This window comes from Amyelois transitella, chromosome 13 (genome assembly GCF_032362555.1).
Source record: "Amyelois transitella isolate CPQ chromosome 13, ilAmyTran1.1, whole genome shotgun sequence".
NCBI lineage: Eukaryota > Metazoa > Arthropoda > Insecta > Lepidoptera > Pyralidae > Amyelois > Amyelois transitella.
The window spans coordinates 763,844-782,120 of NC_083516.1; the positions used below are offsets into that span (position 1 = coordinate 763,844).

The 18,277-nt window shown below is 35.8% G+C and overlaps 1 protein-coding gene and 1 non-coding gene across 13 annotated transcripts in view; one reads left to right on the plus strand and one right to left on the minus strand.

Moving 5' to 3' along the window:
• Positions 1–18,277, minus strand: part of LOC106133162 (broad-complex core protein isoforms 1/2/3/4/5) — a 109,177-nt gene that overhangs the window by 8,359 nt on the left and 82,541 nt on the right. For 5 of the 12 annotated variants that reach the window (XM_060947486.1, XM_060947489.1, XM_060947485.1 and 2 more), the window contains 5 exons: positions 14,509–14,745; positions 12,426–12,608; positions 11,276–11,743; positions 8,211–8,373; positions 7,597–7,644 (listed from right to left, as the gene is read on the minus strand). In XM_060947486.1, coding sequence (XP_060803469.1) covers positions 7,597–7,644; positions 8,211–8,373; positions 11,276–11,743; positions 12,426–12,608; positions 14,509–14,694 — 1,048 coding nt within the window. In that variant the 5' untranslated portion in view covers positions 14,695–14,745. Of the gene's footprint in view, positions 1–69; positions 391–988; positions 5,590–5,623; positions 6,367–7,596; positions 7,645–8,210; positions 8,374–11,275; positions 11,744–12,425; positions 12,609–14,508; positions 14,746–18,277 lie in introns of those variants that run through there. The other 7 variants (XR_009657125.1, XR_009657124.1, XM_060947493.1 and 4 more) reach the window with 7 other exon arrangements.
• On the plus strand, positions 13,958–14,041 carry Trnal-uaa (transfer RNA leucine (anticodon UAA)). Its single transcript has one exon. It is a non-coding gene; the product is annotated as a tRNA-Leu (tRNA).

The following is an 18,277-nucleotide window of genomic DNA, read 5'->3' on the forward strand; positions in this document are numbered from 1 at the left end:
AAATAGAAATTATCATTGTTAATGAGTTAGCATCGTCCTACACTGTTGCGTCTATAAACAAGTTCTAACCTTTATGAGTGATGCTAAGTACGGCGGTTGAGTGAAGGTTGGTCTCATGGTTCTCTTTGCAAGATGAGTTCTGCCGCACGCCGCGCCAACTCCGCCCAAGTAGTCACTAAAAAAACCGGATTTGCTCTGTCTCCCCCGGCCTGGACTTGTGGTAGGTATATATGTGAGTCATCAGGGAATTTCTGGAGCAGTACACGCGCTCGCAAATCGTGCATCGGTATTCCTCTTGCCTCTCTGCGTGCTTGTCGGCGATGTGCCGCTTCAGAGAGGCCTTCGAGCACAGAACCTTCCCGCACAGCGAACAAGTGAACAACTTTTTACCTGGAAACAGATCGGAAAACAAAACAAATGGGGGTTGGACCCCGTACGCGGTGAAACAAAACCACCTAACTGGGAGTCCAAAATTTCCAATGGCAACATTAAATTTTTAACTGACAGTAATTCAAATTTCGAACAAAATAAAAGTGAAACAAAGTGACTTTAAATTATAAAAAAAGAACTAAAATTTTTTTAAAAATAGAAAACAAAATAAATAAATAGAAATGATGGCGAAGCTACAGTGGCCGATGAGGTGTTATAACGAACAACATGCAAAGCCGGGAACATATAGTAGGCGAGAAAACTGATGCAAAGCCTAAATTTGAAAACAAAGAGTGCGGAAATACGATTCTACAGAAGCGGCTTCAGGCTAAGATTGGGAGGTTCTAATAAAACTGACAATATTTTTTGTATATTTGTTTTATTTAAAAACGCCATTATCATCAATATTAGGATTTATGAAGTTCGGTTTAACGATTACAATTACATTTTATGAGTAGTTACGTCAATTATGTTTAATAAAAGTAAGGAAGGAAAAGAACTATTTATATATAATATGTGATGTGAAACTATAAGATTCCTAATATGAATTACAAGAGTGCAGCCCATTATTGCAATTTAGTCCCAGTCCGATACCTCCTCAAGTTTTTTTTATACACAATGGAAGACAAATATGAAACAATAAAAAATTTGGCACAAAAGTTTCTTAAAAATATAATGGACTGCATTACACAGATGCCGATTATCAACAAAATTAAGGATAGATTAATAATTTAAAGAAAATAAAAATAAAAATAATAATATAAAATTTCAATACAACAACCAATAAATTAATTTAGATTCCTTATAAAATAAGTAAAAAATGCCAACAAGAAGTATAAGAACACATACGTAAAGAGCCGCTAACGACAGAAATCATCTTAACACTTTAGATAGAACGAAAACAGGTCACAGATGCAGTCTTAAACTTGTTAAGAGCCTAACTATTAAGTTTTGACAGGGATGTGTTCTGCTCCTTAGAACACGTTGTAGTCTCACCCATTAAAACCCAGGGGCGACCTTTGTAAAGCCACCCCTTGAGATCCCAATCGGCTAAGTTACGTTTTTCTGACCTACGCATTTTTTTCTGACAGTTAAAATGTTAATATGAAGATTTTTATTCATAAATAAACCTTGTTGTTTTAAAAAATTAACGACGCAATCATGGCAAGTCATTTATACTCTTCAACGCACAACGATCAGTTAATATGTTGTTTAATTAAGGCTTCAATTTCTTCAATTAATTATTCAATATTATAAAAATCATACATACCTATATGAATTACAAAATCTTCATAAATATCATTAAAACTGTATGGTTTTAAAAATTGTTTTTTTTTTTTTAATTTTGACAAGTCGTAGGTTAGAAAAAGTGAACCAAGCGAATTACTTAGCACCTACCAACTTCAAAAGAAATAAATTTGGATTTATACCAAACGTATACGCCTCGACACGTCGCTGAAACAGCGACGAATTTTATAAAATCGTTAATTTAGTAAATAATGTACAATTTTTATCTATAATATATGCCTAATAGTGTACAATTCAAACGCTTACTCTAATCAGTCTATAGCGCTTATTACATTTTGGCATTTGTTTCAACAAGAGACAAAAGTTTTTTTTTTCTAAATAAATTCACTTTAGTGCCATTACAAAATAGCCATTACCATACTGCCATTGCAGCACATCCCTGTAATTTTAAAATTAAACATGTAGAAGCTATTATCTATATGAATTCAGATAAATCTTACCACTAGTTAGTTTACTAACTTAATTCCCAAACCCAAATTAACAAGAAAAACTATCACTAAATTACTAGACAAAAAAAAACAACAATCCTACATTTTTACTTTGAAACATTGCATTTTGCAAATAAAAACTTAACATTTTCATTTCAAACGGAATGTTGCGAAAATTATTACAAAAAATTGTGAATTTTCCTCAATTTTTTTCATTTTCTCCTCGAAATTTCTTAGATTTTCTAACACGAACTTGTCCAATTTAGCACCAAAACACTAGTCTTCCAATTTATAATAAAGCTTACTAAATAACTAAACAAACTATATAATCGCTAAGCATTATGTATCTAGCAATAACAACAGAACCTTATAACGTATAGCATTAAAGTTTATTTTAGGAAGCCTCTCATACTTGTTAGTTAAAGTTAAGCGCTAGGCGAGTGTTTCCAACACTACTCCTATAGAAGTTACGCAAAATATGTCTTTTTTTCATTATAAAGAACACAATATAGTATAATAAAGCAGGCACTAATTATACTTAAAGTGTAACTATTGTTTTACAATAAATTATGTGTTACATTTACAATTAAGATGTCTTATGCTATAAAAGAATAACAGTAATGCGACATTTAGTCGATAGTGATGTTACTGAACTAGAATACGTAGTACAACGAAATTCCGCCGCATAATATGGATGCCGCAACAATATTTAGTTATTGACAGCTAAAATAGCGCGCTATCACAATTTCCCGCCAAATATTTTGCATCATTTATTGCTCTAAAATTTCAGCTACATTTTTAAATCGCCAAACAAAACCAAGTGTTGCAGCATCCGTAATTGCAATTACAACTATTTATGGCAAGCAATATAAACGACAAGTTGAAAATATGTTATTTTTTTATTTTAAAAAATTCACACTGTTCAAATTTAGGAACATTTAACACTGAGAATTATTAAAAAGTTACGCTATTTCCTATTATGTATTTTATATAATAATAAAATGTAATTTAATTACAAATTGTACAACGAAACAGCAACAAACTGGTAAGTGGAAAATGTACACAATTGTAGATTGAGTAAAAAAAAAAAGAAATATAATAATATCGAAAAAAAACACTAAGCTTAAAAGGGATTCAACGAAACAATAATAATAATAAAATAAAAAGAACGAACACAAGATTTCAATAAGACTAAAGTTTGAAAAAAGTAACTAAAATGTGACTAAACTAAATTAAAAAAATAGCCATTATATCATTCGCTTCGATGGCACCGTGTGATTCACTTGGCTAAATGCTGGATTTTCATTTTAAGGGCTTGAACACACAATGAATTTCAATTTCAAAGTAACTAGATATTGAAATATATTTTTGTAATAACATTTCTAACTAATGTTTAACTGTTATGACTGTAACAAATATTTTATTCGTCAATTTGAATTAGTTATATTAAAAATTGATCCTTCAATTGTCAATTAGTTAGGTTTTCTTTGTAAGACATAATCTGAAAGACTAACTGAGCCTCTGAGACGACTGGCAAGAGCTCGCAGAAGACAGAAATAAATTATACCTATAATTTGAGAAGCCATGATCATTTTGGGTCGCCGCGTATTGTATATTGGTGTAACCCAAAAACATAATTTTCTCCAGAAAACATGTGAGAATAACATAAACATATTTTCATCTTGTTCTCACTTCATTGTATGAAATCCTTAACTTTTTTTTAATACACTTAGATAGTTCTTGTGTATGGTGCCTTTAATTTTTTCTGTCAATATTCCGCCTTATTAAAAAACTCTATTTTTATTTAAAGAACAATACAAATTATATTTCAATATAATTTATATGTTGTGCATCGTGTGCTCAAACCCTAAAACAATGGCGATAGAACTAACGAATAAAAAGAAAAAGTAAATGACCAAAACAAGTAGTATGTATGTATATTGTATGTTTGTATGTCCTGTGTGTGCATGTGGCAATAGTCCGGTCTATTTGTATGTGTGTGTGTGCTTCTGCGGGAAGAAAACTATTCCGATCCTTGTGGCCACAGAGCAAAGGCGACCCCGTATAGGTGTAGTCTTGCTCTGTGTTGGTGCTATATCCTGAATGTATCAGTCTTACACTCAATTAACGAAAACATCTAAATATTATTGTTATAACAAGGCTAAAGCGACTGCATATAGTTGTTATATTAAGCTATTTCCTCGATGTTTGCTTCGAGAAATTTATAAAGTAGACAGTGATGCAGTTTTCAAGTGAAAGTTCTGTTGAAATTTATAACTGCAAATATTTTTTTTTAAATCAGTATTGTAAATATTTACAAGTTATAAAAATTTATAACATTAAAATAAATATTGAATTTGATTAGCCTCATTTGTGTTTTTGACAGAAAAAAAAGAAAATATCAAATGGCCAGCGTGAAAACGTGATCGTTTTTGTAGTGTTTATGCTGGTTTATTATTATTATTAGTTATTATTAGATAACTATTCTTGCAGTCGTGACAGCCTTTGACAGACTGCGTATAGTTTGTTATGACAATAATAAAAAAACATCTATTTATCATACATCAAAGTAAAAATTTAAAAAGCCTCATAAGCCAATTATATATTGGTGTATATATTTTTTTATATTCTTTTAAAATATGTTTTAGTAATCTCGTATAAATATCTAAGAGTGAGATCATGCAGGTAAATCAAACAATTGCAGAACGCCGAATAATGAACACAACGTGAAAACAATACGCCTCTTTTGTTACTTATTCGAACACTGTTCCTTTTTTTTATAAATTTAAGCCTAATATATAAATTTACAGCACCAAGATTTCTCATCTTTTCTCAAAATATTATTTTTCTCTTCGCCTTATTGTCACACATTTAACATAGTGTAAAAAGTCAAGTTTGTCACATACCGCATATTGCACGGACCGCCTGGACGGGCCTTGCCGGGCCGCGCCAACCTACGACTCGCGATGTCATGGTCAAGATCAAGATTTACAAGTTCAAAGGTAAAAAATAAATATTTCATATAATTTTAACATAGTAACATAAAATATATCAACGTTATCCAGATAAAAAATATATGGAAAATAAAATTTCTGAGGGATGAATGTTTAGACGTTGAACTGATCTTTGAACTTGTAGAAGTCGATGTTGTGATGTGGGGGGGCGTGCTTGGCGTCGGGCAGGACGCCGGCGGCGCTCAGGTTCTGCGGCTGCGGCTGCGGCGGCGCCCCGCGCTGGCGGCGGTGGTAGATGCTCTTGTGGTTGTTCAGCGAGTTGAGCGTTCGGAACACCTTGTGGCAGAGGCTGCAGCGCGCCGAGTGCAGCGGCTGCAGGTGCTGCTGCTCGGTGTGCCGCTTCAGCGTCAGCCGCGTCGACAGCAGCTTGCCGCAAACCTCGCAGCGGTGCCCCGCGCCCAAGGGCCCCACTGCGCCACACATAACAACCAACATTAGCGCATTAGTCAGACAGCCGGGCCCGGGCGGGCCGGCGCGCCCCACACCACTGCGCCCGCTCGCATCCAACAGGTCCCAACAACGAGGAACCAATTGGCACAATTCGTTCCACAATAGGTGGCTTAATTTTGAGAACCTGGGTTGTAGAGGCAATTCAACGTGCTAACCGAATTGACTAATGCGCTTCGAAACGTTGGTGGTTATGCGTGCACCGATCACAGATGTCCCAATTGGTTCCAGACAGGCGTTGCGACGTAAGCGCACCGCGCGCCGGCGCCGGTACGCTTACGGCCAAGCGTATTAAGTATAGGATACATACATATATTAAGGTCTGCGATGCGCATGCAAAGTATATAACTATGCTATGTACAGTTAGGAACATATCGCGTTACAGTTTTAAACTTAAAGGGCAAGACTATGGCGTTTAGGTGGTTAACATGGCAGCTTAGTTTCTTCGAATGGCAACGTGGGGTCTAACGGCGGGGCGCGGGGTGCGCGGCGGGGCTGCCGTCAGTTGACGGGGAAGAAGGGCCCCGGGGCGGGGGGCGCCTGTTGCTTGCGGTGGTAGATAGACTTGTGGTTGCGGAGGCTGTTCAGGCTGGAGTATACCCGCCGGCAAATGTTACAGACAGGCTCGCGCGACGGCCTCATGTGAACGTTCTGTATATGCCGTTTGAGCCGCGTCAGCGACGACAAGGACTTGTTACAGGGCTCGCATCGGTATTCCTCTTGGGGGGTGCGGGCGCCACCTGGTCACAACACAAGCAGTTAGCCCCAACGAAGCTTCCGATTCAGTTTTAATGCACTCTCCTTATCGTAGCCTCTCTTTGTATTTAAGCACCGCCACCCCCCTTTTTGATGATAGCCATCCGTCGCGCCGTGTACAAGCGATATTAGTAATACGACGCCTAGCTTTAGTAAGCGCTGCGATGGGTGATGAAGGCCGGCGGGGCGCTCGACCTCCGCCTCTCTAATACCTCCGACCTGAGCAATGTTACTCTTCAATCAAATTATTGGACGCATATTTAATACAATCTGACACCACGTTACCGTCTAAATCCATTGTCCGGTCTTGAATGCGCGTTTATTTAACACGTAATTTCGATTCCCAAGACAATGCGATTAAGGTAATTCGAGATTATATTTAGAAACGACAATGAATCATGGGATCTGCTATGCTTGGCAAAGTAAATAAGTCGGCCGGTCGGGTGGCGCGCTATCACGGCGGCGGTGGTTCTCCAAACTAATTTCGAAATATCTTCTTCGTTTTACTCGTTTAATTTCTTCATAATGTTGAGTTTTTATATTGATTTAAAAGCCAATTGGTTGTTACGAGTTGAGTGCATTTTAATGTTTGTACTAAATGGTAAAAGGAAATCGAAACGAAAGATAAAATTGAGGATATAAAGAACGAAAATTGCGAAAAGAAAGTTAATAAAAGAGAAATAACCTAAACGGAGACGTGGGATGAGGGGATGCCTAGCACACTTTTCATGTCACATCTAGAAAACAAGCTAGCATACTGATATCATTGTTGATAGTATACACATCTATGATTACAGTACAGAAACATGCACGCCAAATTTGCGTCTTGGTTCAATGATTAACGACAAACAGAATGGACAAAAGATTGAAAGCAAATGAACGGGTTACCTATGATACTCCATCGAACCAAAACACAAAAAGCTAACATTAATATTGAATACAGAACACAGAGCACAAATGAAGTCATATATAGAGGTTAAGAGGAGATATTTAAATATATAGTTTATAGGATAATATATTATATGTCACGTGATAATTGCCTCATACATTTTGTAAAATATAAAACCTAATAATGATATATAAACCTATTAATGACAGAGCAGAGAGGAAGCGGTGATGTGGCATACGACAGACAGTGCATTAAAAATATCGTTTGTTTCAATATATGTAGTAATGCATAAAATAAACTTGTTGCTAGACAAGCCGTTACTCACCTTGGGAGGTGCTCGCCATGCCGTCAGACGCCAGGGGGCTCGGCAGACCTGAAATACCATCATGTCTTATGCCTTTGCCCTGTACTTTAATAAAAAAATTAAATTAAAAAAAAACTTATTGCGCGGAGCTATTACTCACGACACATAACAATCAAGTTAATTAATCAATAAATTTATGAGCCACATTTGATATACAGTCACTTATCTATGACTGTACAATTTATTGTGCACACAAGGACTTATTAGTAATTACAGGGCTCAAATAAGTAATTTAAACAAAACAGGACTATTATTGCCATTGCCACACGGCTGGAAACCTTCGCCTTCAGTAGGTAAATAACTATATCCACAAAAATCTCTTATTATTGAATAGATAATTAGGTAAGTAAGTAAATGTTTCTTTGACTTTGATATAAAAACGTCTAATTAATTTAAACGTCTAATTAATTTACTCAAACTGGCTGTAATGTTGAGCTGAAATTTGGCATACACATACACACAGACATCAATAAGAAAAATTACAATTCCTAGTAGTGCCAATTGTCTGTAACAAGAAGATCGTAGGAAGCAAATATCTAAACCTATAACTAAATAAAAATTGGAAAGAAACATACAAAAATATTTACCAGCCAAAGATGGGTCGGTTAGGGCTGCCATGCCGAAGTTGTATGATGGGAACTTGGTGTCTGGAGGGACGAAAGGCGACGGCGGCAGCTGTGGCGGTGGCGTGCGGTCGTCGGCCTCCGCAGAACTGCCGCGGGACGGCGGCCCGCCTCCCTGAGGCAGCGTAGAATAGGCGTTAAAGTCATGTTGCACGAGTTCGTTACTCTATGACATGGATGTTATGGCTACTAGATGTGTCACTACGATCTAATGTTCCGGCGGTCGCTCAGTGTAAAGTTTGATAAGAAACCATGATAATGTTACCATTCTGACCCCCGAAAGGTAAAAGAAACCAAACGGTGCTAAAGCCAGTCTAGGGAATCTCAAGAATTAAGTTACTTTTAAAAGATAAATTATTAATTACGTCGTTTGCGTGCGTCATAATAAAAAAAATATTGAAACGTTTTCACAAGTTTTTATTAAATATATATGTACCCCACTTTATTGTTTTCTAAACACTAATTCAAAGTTGGTCAGTAGTAGTATACATTATAATAAGAAAATGCTTTATTATACACTTTCAAATTCAAAATTTTTATTCATTATTATATGATACTTCATATCACTTAATAATTGTCAAATCTTTTGGTTTCACAACATTGGTTGACGTCATATAAATGACTTAAAACCAAGTTTACTGCCGCTTCCAAAGCATCAGTGCAGAAGAAGCGGTAACAAAATGCTACACTAAAGGAGTACATTGCAAATATAAAACAGTACAGTACAAAGACGCGCTCATCCCTAAGTTGGATCTCTTCCAGTCAACCTTAAATCTCTTTCGAGCAATTTAAATGTAAGTAAATTGGGTTTAGGCTTGAAGTAGATTAGAATACATACATACATATAGTCACGTCTATATCCCTTGTGGGGTAGACATAGCCAACAGCCAAAAAAAAAGACTGATGGGCCACATCCAGCTATTTGGCTTAATGATAGAATTGAGATTCAAATAGTGACAGGTTGTTAGCCCATCGCCTAAAAAAGAATCCCAAGTTTGTAAGCCCATCACTTAGTCGCCTTTTATGACATCCATGGGTAAAAGATGAAGTGGTCCTATTCTTTTTTGTATTGGTGCCGGGAACCACACGGCACTCAAGTAATTTAAATGTAAGAAAATTGGGTTTAGGCTTGTAGTAGATTAGAAATAGAAGTTTTAATAAAAGTTTGCGGCTGTAGCGATCCAGGCAAAGCTCACAGATCAGATTAGAAGTGTTTCTGTTATATCTGACTTGAAACACTATTTAAGTTAGCATTCCAATCTAACTTTGGCGCGTCGCGACACAATTTTTTGCAAATAAATTTAAGATTTTAATAATGTATCTTTATATTAATAAAAATTAATATACATATACTAACGTCTATATCCCTTGCGGGTTAGCCAGAGTTAACAGTATTGAAAAGACTAAAAGGCCACGTTATACGATACGTATTCGATAGAGACTATATGTATAAATATGTTACATACATATACATAGATACTATGTATATATTAAAGCTACAATTCCATAGCCAAATGACTCTCGCCGATGTATCTCGGGTGACATAATTTGACATTTGTCATTCAACACCGTTAGTTCCGGGCTAGTGGGGTCGTCTCAAATACTTGGTAACACTCAATGTTAACGTTTTTATTCGGAACTAATTGTATGTTTATAATGAACTAGTTATAGCCGCACACATAGGTATATATGTACATATATTATAGTATTTTTAATTGCTAACTGATGCTCTTACCGTGAGTATAACATTGTGAAGAAGCTTCGTGTAAATAATTGACTTTACATACATACATATGGTCACGTCTATATCCCTTGCGGGGTAGACAGAGCCAACAGTCTTGAAAAGACTAAATGGCCACGTTCAGCTATTTGGCTTAATGATAGAATTGAGAAAATTTACGACACCCATGGGAAAGAGATGGAGTGGTCCTATTCTTTTTTGTAATGGTGCCGGGAACCACGCGGCACATTATAATGTAATATGACTGTTCTATTGATCTACATTTAAGCACATACAATGATTCTTAGAACGAAGAGATAACTATACTTATTCACTTAAGGTCGGCCTTGACCTACGCTTATCAAATAAAGTTTGCAACGCATTGAAATCTACAAGGTATTTTTAGAATATAACGTTGGAGACATAAACATGATAATTGGCGACTTTGGGGAGTAGTGGTTACTAGTTGGAGATCCTGGGTTTGACTCCCAGCTGTTCCAACAATTCTAAAATTTAGGCAAACAGCTGAATGTGGCCTCACAGTTTTTTCAAGACTGTTTGTTGACTCTGTCTACCCCGCGATAGTATATCACGTCTATATCCCTTTATAGACGTGAGTAATGTACTTATTAATGTGCTTCCCTAGATTACATATAAGAACTACACGGAAGATTACAAGTTTCTAGATCCAGTGGATTGGGCTGTGTGTTGATATGTAAGTTAGTCAGTCATTAACTTTCTTCTTTAATATTGATTTCACTAATCTATTAAAACTTTGGCGCACAGATTTTTGGAAATACTAAAGATAAAGGGTACATTTTCATCGCATAAAAAGTACAGTTCTCCGGTAGGTAGACGGGAGTCGCTTCATGTAACACCTAAGTTACTTCTGGATTGTGTTTATAGGTGGATCGACTCATAAACTAATGAGTCATGAAGAGTTTCAATACCACAATTAATTTACCCAAACGTGTTGCTGATAATCCAATAAATCTTTACACTAAATTGACATAAATTTCCCAAAAACTGTGTAAGTGAATAAGATAGATTTTGGAGAGTGTGGAGGGAAAGTCGGAGTGGGAAGACCTAGACGAACGTATCTTGATCAAATTAAGGACGTCCTGGTAAAGGGTCAGGTCAAAAGTACCCGAAACCGCCGAGCTTGTACGAAGAGAGTTATGAATGTGGATGAAGCGAAGGAAGTATGCAGAGATCGTGGCAAGTGGAAAGAGGTAGTCCCTCCGGGAAAGAGGCGTGATTTTATGTATGTATGTATGTATAGATTTTACCAACTCACAAGTGGTCTGTGATGGTGCGGGGGGGTGTCGTCCGTGCTCCTGTCAATGTCAGCGTTCTGGACGCACATCATGTCCAGCGGCTCATTCTTCACGTCCTCCATCAGCCTCGGAGACGGGGACGAACTGCTGTTGGATATCCCGTTCCCGTTATTCCCAGGCTCATGCCTGGAGTTGTTGATGGAATTCTTGGTGGAGAAGTCGTGCACTTGGTTCTGTTCCGTGTTGTTGTTGTCGTGGCGGGGACGCTTGATGACGTCTGGGGAGTTGTCGGCTGAGCGGGACATTCGGCGAGGGGGGAGGGGGATCCGGCGCAGCATTTGGGGGGGCACCCCGGTGGGGAGCGAGAGGGCTTCTTCCAGCTTCTCGTTGTAGCTCGGCGTGTGGACCGGGTGGGGGGTGTGGGCGGGGTGGGGCGGCGTGTGCGGGGAGGGCGCGGTGGCTGACGCTCGCAATGTCTGCAGCAGCGGCTGTGGAAGAATACTGGGTTTAGTGGGCTTCTAAGTTGCAGCTTGAGATCTATGAAGCTCTATCTATAATCCTATATTAATGGGGCAAGGACCATATCTTTATGATTTACTTTACAATTGCACGTCTTCATTTTAAACGTCTAAATAACCTCAGAAGGAGACATTGGTGGTAGAACTCCACCAGACGATTAAAGCCATGGTGCATATAAATGTCTTCACAGCACCAAGTTCAGATCCTCGTATCTAGAGGAAAGAGAAATCACTTCTTAAAAATCTTTTCCTCTCAAGAGTATAACCTCCTTTCACTTCCCAATATTAATTTCTCAGAAACCTGCCGATGACTCCAGCAGTCACCAAGACAGATGACCTTCTGGACACAGAAAGATGACACATGGGTAGACTTCAAAAGACCTGGGTATACTGCCTTCGCCAGGAAGGCGCTGTCTGAAGAAATCCTTTGGCTATACTGGAAACTGAAGACTCTGTAGACCGGACAAGGTGACACCAGGTCCAGCCCAAACACAGTGGCAGATAATGCCACTGGAAAAACGGAAAAAATGACAGACGGAAAGACTTACCCATTGCCCTTCCTTATTCTTCCAGCATACTTCAGGAAGAACAAAAGATGCGCTTGGCCTACAAAACTGAGAACGGATAGAGTAGGACAAAAAAACGGACTCACCCCTTGCACATCCTCATTCTGCGTCAACCCAGACACGCGGAGCACTTCGGCAGTCTTCAGGAACGAGGAGAGACTCCTCTGGTGCACGTTCACCTCGCCGTGGTATATGAACTCCACCAAAGCGTGGAGGTCTGTGAATGCCACGTCTTGCAGGACGATCACTGGGTGCTTGCATGGTGTTGACTGTGGGAGACACAAGATTTAAAGGGTTTTTTAAAGTAATTATCATCTCAGTGGTCTACTAGGTAGGTCTCTCCTAATAGTAGAAAAAGCTTATTTACACAGTAAGACTTTGTAGTATGACACATTTTATTAATGTTGAAAATTTTTATTTAGAATAATTATGTGAACTATTCTTAATTTGAATGTGTTAACATGTTTAAATTCGAAGTTAAAATGGTAAATAAAAATGGTAGGTACCTATAAAACTTAATAAAATATTGAAACATAATTTATTAAGTTTTATAGGTCATCATCGTTTCAATAAAATAGGTCATAGTATAAAGACATGGGAAATTATGATGAAAATATGCCAAACACGCACTAGGTCAAATTTTTTTATTATAAATGATTTTTTTTTCATAATTATTTTGAATTATGAAACATGACTATTCTAAATTTGAATGCTTATGATGTAAACAGATTGTTAAGCAGAAGTCATAGGTGGTCTTTCTGTGAATATCTATAGCAAAATCAGCGATCTTATTGCCATTTTATCGCTAACTACATTTTTTTAATTAGAAATTGCAAAGCATTTTCCTTTAAAATCCAAGAAATGTTTAATGTCAAACAATAGCCAATGTTTTTGTTATATTTTAAAAACACCGATATAAAGACTTTATCATTAAATATATGTATATTGGTCAATGTTTTCGCCGTCGAAAAGACAATAAATAGTAAACGAACCATTATTTAGATATTTTTTACAATAAAATATGTAGTAAAAAATAAAAATTAAATTTGAATTCCATAGTGGCCAGATTTCATATCAATTTTTTTTATCATTAAACGAAAATATGAAAAGAATGCAATGAAAATATAAAATAAAAGGTCAATAACAACAGGTGTCGATTCACGCCAATAACCGATTCATAGAAAAACCTGCAAGCATTTCATAGACATTTGGTTACGCGTGCCGATTCATTGCCCGTTCCATTGTGATTTTAAATTTTTAACGATGAAAATTGATGCGTTCTAAAAACAAATTGACCATTTTTTTGTTTTAAGTTCTTTTAAGTTAATCGAAAAAAAAACATTCCATTTCCAAAATATTTTTTAAAAGATAATAATAGTTTTTTTTATCATAAAGTAGTTTAATAAGTTATTAATTAAGATATAATATTAACAAAATAAATAAAAGAAAAATACTGTTAACAAAAATTGATTAATATTATGAATAAATGTGTTTTTGCAAATTTCATTTTAATATAATACAAACACGACTGCATAAAATGTTAATGTGGCATAGCGCGAGATAACATGATACGTATTGCTCTCCGAGGCTGAACGGTAATTTCGCGAAGTCTCGCCAAGTCAGGTTGGCCGAGTGGTCTAAGGCGCCAGATTTAAGCTCTGGTTCCCGAGAGGGAGCGTGGGTTCGAACCCCACACCTGACAAGTTAATAATTTTTTTTTATTTTTTATTTTTTGTTGTTGTGATTTTATTTTCTTCATGCTTTATATTTTTTTATAATACTTTATTGTTATTTTGTATACTTAACTTAAGTATCCAGTTATTGGTTTCTTCTGCGTATAGCATCCATTTAAATTTTATTTATAAGCATTTATAATTTTATTTATACATATAGGTATATATTTTGATTTTATTGTTTTAGTTTTAAGCACATTATCATTAGTATAGTACCTACCTACTTTTAAGTACTTACAGCAATTATTCTTCTTATTTATCTATAACATTTACTTATTTATCTTTCTTTTAATACCTATTGCATTTTAAACGACTTCGTTTTGTTCACGTGTCGCGATGTTTGGGTTTTAAAAATATAGGAATTAGTAGTAGTCTATTTTGGATATAAATAAATAAACAAAAAAAAAACATATTTTCTACTGAACAAAAAACTTACCTTCAACAATTCTCTGAAATAAGGGCTGCAAGCTGATAGTACCACCCGGTGAGCCTTCAAACTCTTCCCGTCGCAGGCCAGGGTGACATCCACGAAGTCCTCATCATCTCGAAGGTTCTCGAAAGCACTGGTGATGCTACTCTGATAGTTGTTCCATCTAAGGCAGAAGTGCTGGTTGTCCGCCATCTTGGTTTTTTTGCGCGCGGTTTTGTTATGGAATCATGTGTCCGATATAGTCTGTAGAAGAGAATGACAGTTTAAAAAAAATAGTAATTTCACGAAATAATTTTATGGATTGAGATTTAATTTTAATGTTTCCCCTTTTATATGTACATGTTTTACGTTTCCTCTCCTTTACTCTTTGCCGATATTAAAGAACTCTGGTGTCCACTTGTCCTTATATTGACAATGTACCTATATATATTTTACTAATATAATCTTAAGTACCTCACTAACTCTTAGTGTTGTGTTGTTTTAGGTTACAAATGGATCACAATACCCTCACTTGTAAAGTTCAATCGTATATTTTTCACCCTCGACATTGCCAAAATCATCGTTTTGTTTGAAGCCATAACATTAAAAAATGAAGTGAAGTGAGATTTAATGTTTGTAAATAAAAAGCAGTAAATAAGTACATAAGTTGTAATTGTAACATTATTTAAATTCCGAGATAAAATAAAGGTACGTAATAAGTGTAATATTTAGAAATACCTGTATTATTTAGAAATAATATAAAAGAACTAATACAAATGAAAGTTTAGTTGTTATGTGATCAATGTAAGTCATTTTGTTTTTTAATGATAAACTTTATGTTTATATATAAATCACATTGCACATACAATTTTGAAAATACTCAATTAATATTATGTATAAAAAATTGATGAACCGATCAAATCACTTGATCAAATCGGAGAAAACCTGACCTGACCGGTCAAGAACCGAAATCGACAAGTTTGCATAAAGAAAGTTATGAATGTGTAAAAAGCTAAAGGAGTATGCAGGGATAATAGCAGGTGGAAAGATGTAGTAAAATGATGTAGTTGGTGCCCGGAACCACACGGCACTTTATGTATGTATTAATGTATCTACAACTCAAAAACTCTTGACCAAGAAAGGTATTCGTACGGCTATCGATGTACACAAATATTTGCTTAAAAATATACCTACGAGTACATAAAATTTTAATGAATGTTTGTATGTTTATTAGTAACTGTTATAATACAGATTAAATACAGGTCATTCTTGATAAAAAAATATCTTTCACTATACGTTGTATATGTGCATAGATACCTTGTTTATGACAGCCAGTGAATTATATGTTCGGCCTATTTTTATATACTATATGTTTGTCGGGTGAATGTGATACGTGATGACTTTCTAGTAATGTTATAAGTTAATTAAGGAAATAATATTGCGATTTATTTATTATGAATTCTATTCGATTTATTTTTACAAATAAGGTTATTTATTTCATGGGGGGGTAAAATATAGTAATAACTTAACTAATGGTTACCCATAAAAAATAACAAATGTTATTTGAATATTTACAGTTTATTTTGAATATAAAAATGAATGAAAGTTTCATTGGAGAATAGGTAGATATTTTATTGGACTTATATGCTTAAAACCTTTTAACAACACGACAATAAAAAAAAAAAACAGAATATCCTTGAAAGATTATTTCTCCATGTTCTTAGGTTTCAGGCCACAACAAAAAAAAACTTGAAAAAAAAAAGAAAACTGAAGTTTTACGAGTCCGAACGACCTTTGAAGTTATTTAGATTAGCCCAAAGTTCGACAATGGAAGTTGCCGTGTATATTTCATAATTTATAGTGATTCTTTTTATTGTCATGGATTTCTAAGTATTCCTGTTTAATTGAACGATGCCAAGGGCGTATTGTATTCAGAACAATTTCTTTGTTTACTTTCCTGTTGTTTTGCTTACATTATTGTTATACCTACAGTTATTAAAACTATTCGTAGTATCTTTAATTACTTGAGACATTCTAGTGAAAACATGTTTGTGCTTATATAAGTATATACATACATACATATGGTCACGACTATATCCCTTGCGAGCTAGACAGAGCCAACAGACTTGAAAATACTGAAAGGCCACGTTCAGCTTTATGGCCTTATGATGGAATTGAGACTCAAATAGTGAACCCCAAGAGGAACCCCAAGTTAATAAACTTTTTATAAACTTGGGGTATAAAATTTATAAACTTCCTCTTTTGAGCGATGGGCTAGCAGATATAGTCCAGATATAGTCATAAAATAACGGACTTATCCCAGTTTGGATTTTATTCCAGTAGACCAAAAGTAAAATTAAGTACGGACCTAATTGCTCAGAAAATTGGGCTGATCAAAAATAGCAATTGCACAGAACTTCGGTAAGACACATATTATGGTACATAACTAAAGTGACCATTTTGTTTTTGCGTCAGAGCGGGACGCTTTCAGGAATTTGTACATAATTAAATAAGAAATATACTATATATTTAATATATAAGTTAATTATGAATAATTATCCATACATATAATTAAACAGTAAAAATATTTTGTCTGTACATTTAATATTTTTAACTGACTGTTCTCGTCAGCGAGATTTGAGTGCAATGTTGATATAAAATAAGTATAAAAATTTAGTTTGTTTGCAAAAGCGGGACATTTTTGCTCTCGCTGGGGACAGCGGGACAGGCAGCCTGAACGCGGGACAATCCCGCCGAAAGCGGGACGTATGGTCACTTTATACAAAACACACGTCTATTGTGCTATGTCAGTGTCATGTTCCCGCGTCTCAGTGGTCAAGTGACACCGATTCTTATTGTGTTAACTATTGTTTGGAAACTCACATGCTTCGACAAACTTACGATTTGCGGCTGCAAACTGCAATTAACGTACGCGAAATGTATGCGAGTTAAGGAAAATTTGAACCTTGACCGTCTGCAGAATTAAGTTTGCAATGTCGTATGCGAGAAATGCGCTAATTGGAACTATGTGTGTAGTTTTTTCTTTTTTTACAGGAATAGGTTTCTTTGTTATTGATGTGTTTATGAAAATGATATATGCCGTGTGGTATCCAGCACTTTAGAATAGAACCATTCTATATCTTTGCCATGGATGTCGTAAAAGGCGACTAAGGGATAGGCTTATAAACTTGGGATTCTCTCTTAGGCGATGGGCTAGCAACCTGTCAATTTACACGAATCTCAATTCTATCAGTAAGCCAAACAGCTGAACGTGGCCTATTAGTATTTTCAAAACTATTGGCTCTGTCTACCCCGCAAGGGATAGACGTGATAAAAAGTATGTATGATTTTTATAACAAAAAAATCTCTTTTCAAGAGAGACTGACAAAACCTTCATTAGTTTCATAGGTTACTTTTGCATTGAATATATTTATTCTTTAGTGCCTAAATTTCGGTGCAACCGCCCGAGTATATAGAATAGACCTGCAGTCACGATAATGCACCTAACGCCGACTAATCATAGTTCTAACCCGTTATCAATGATAAAAAAAAACCTTATCATACAATTTCGTGTGATACCTACCTCAACAAGTATATTTTACAAATAACTTTAATTACAATTTTTTATAGGAAGGAGATTCAGTACTCTGAATAAATTAATGTAGACAATTTTTTTACGGTTTAGATTTAAGATGTATGATTGTAAAATGCCTTCTTCCCCCTGGCATTAGTCCCGGTTGCATCCTCACCTCTGTGGAGAGGAATATGTATACCTTTGACCATGGATCCTGGTCAG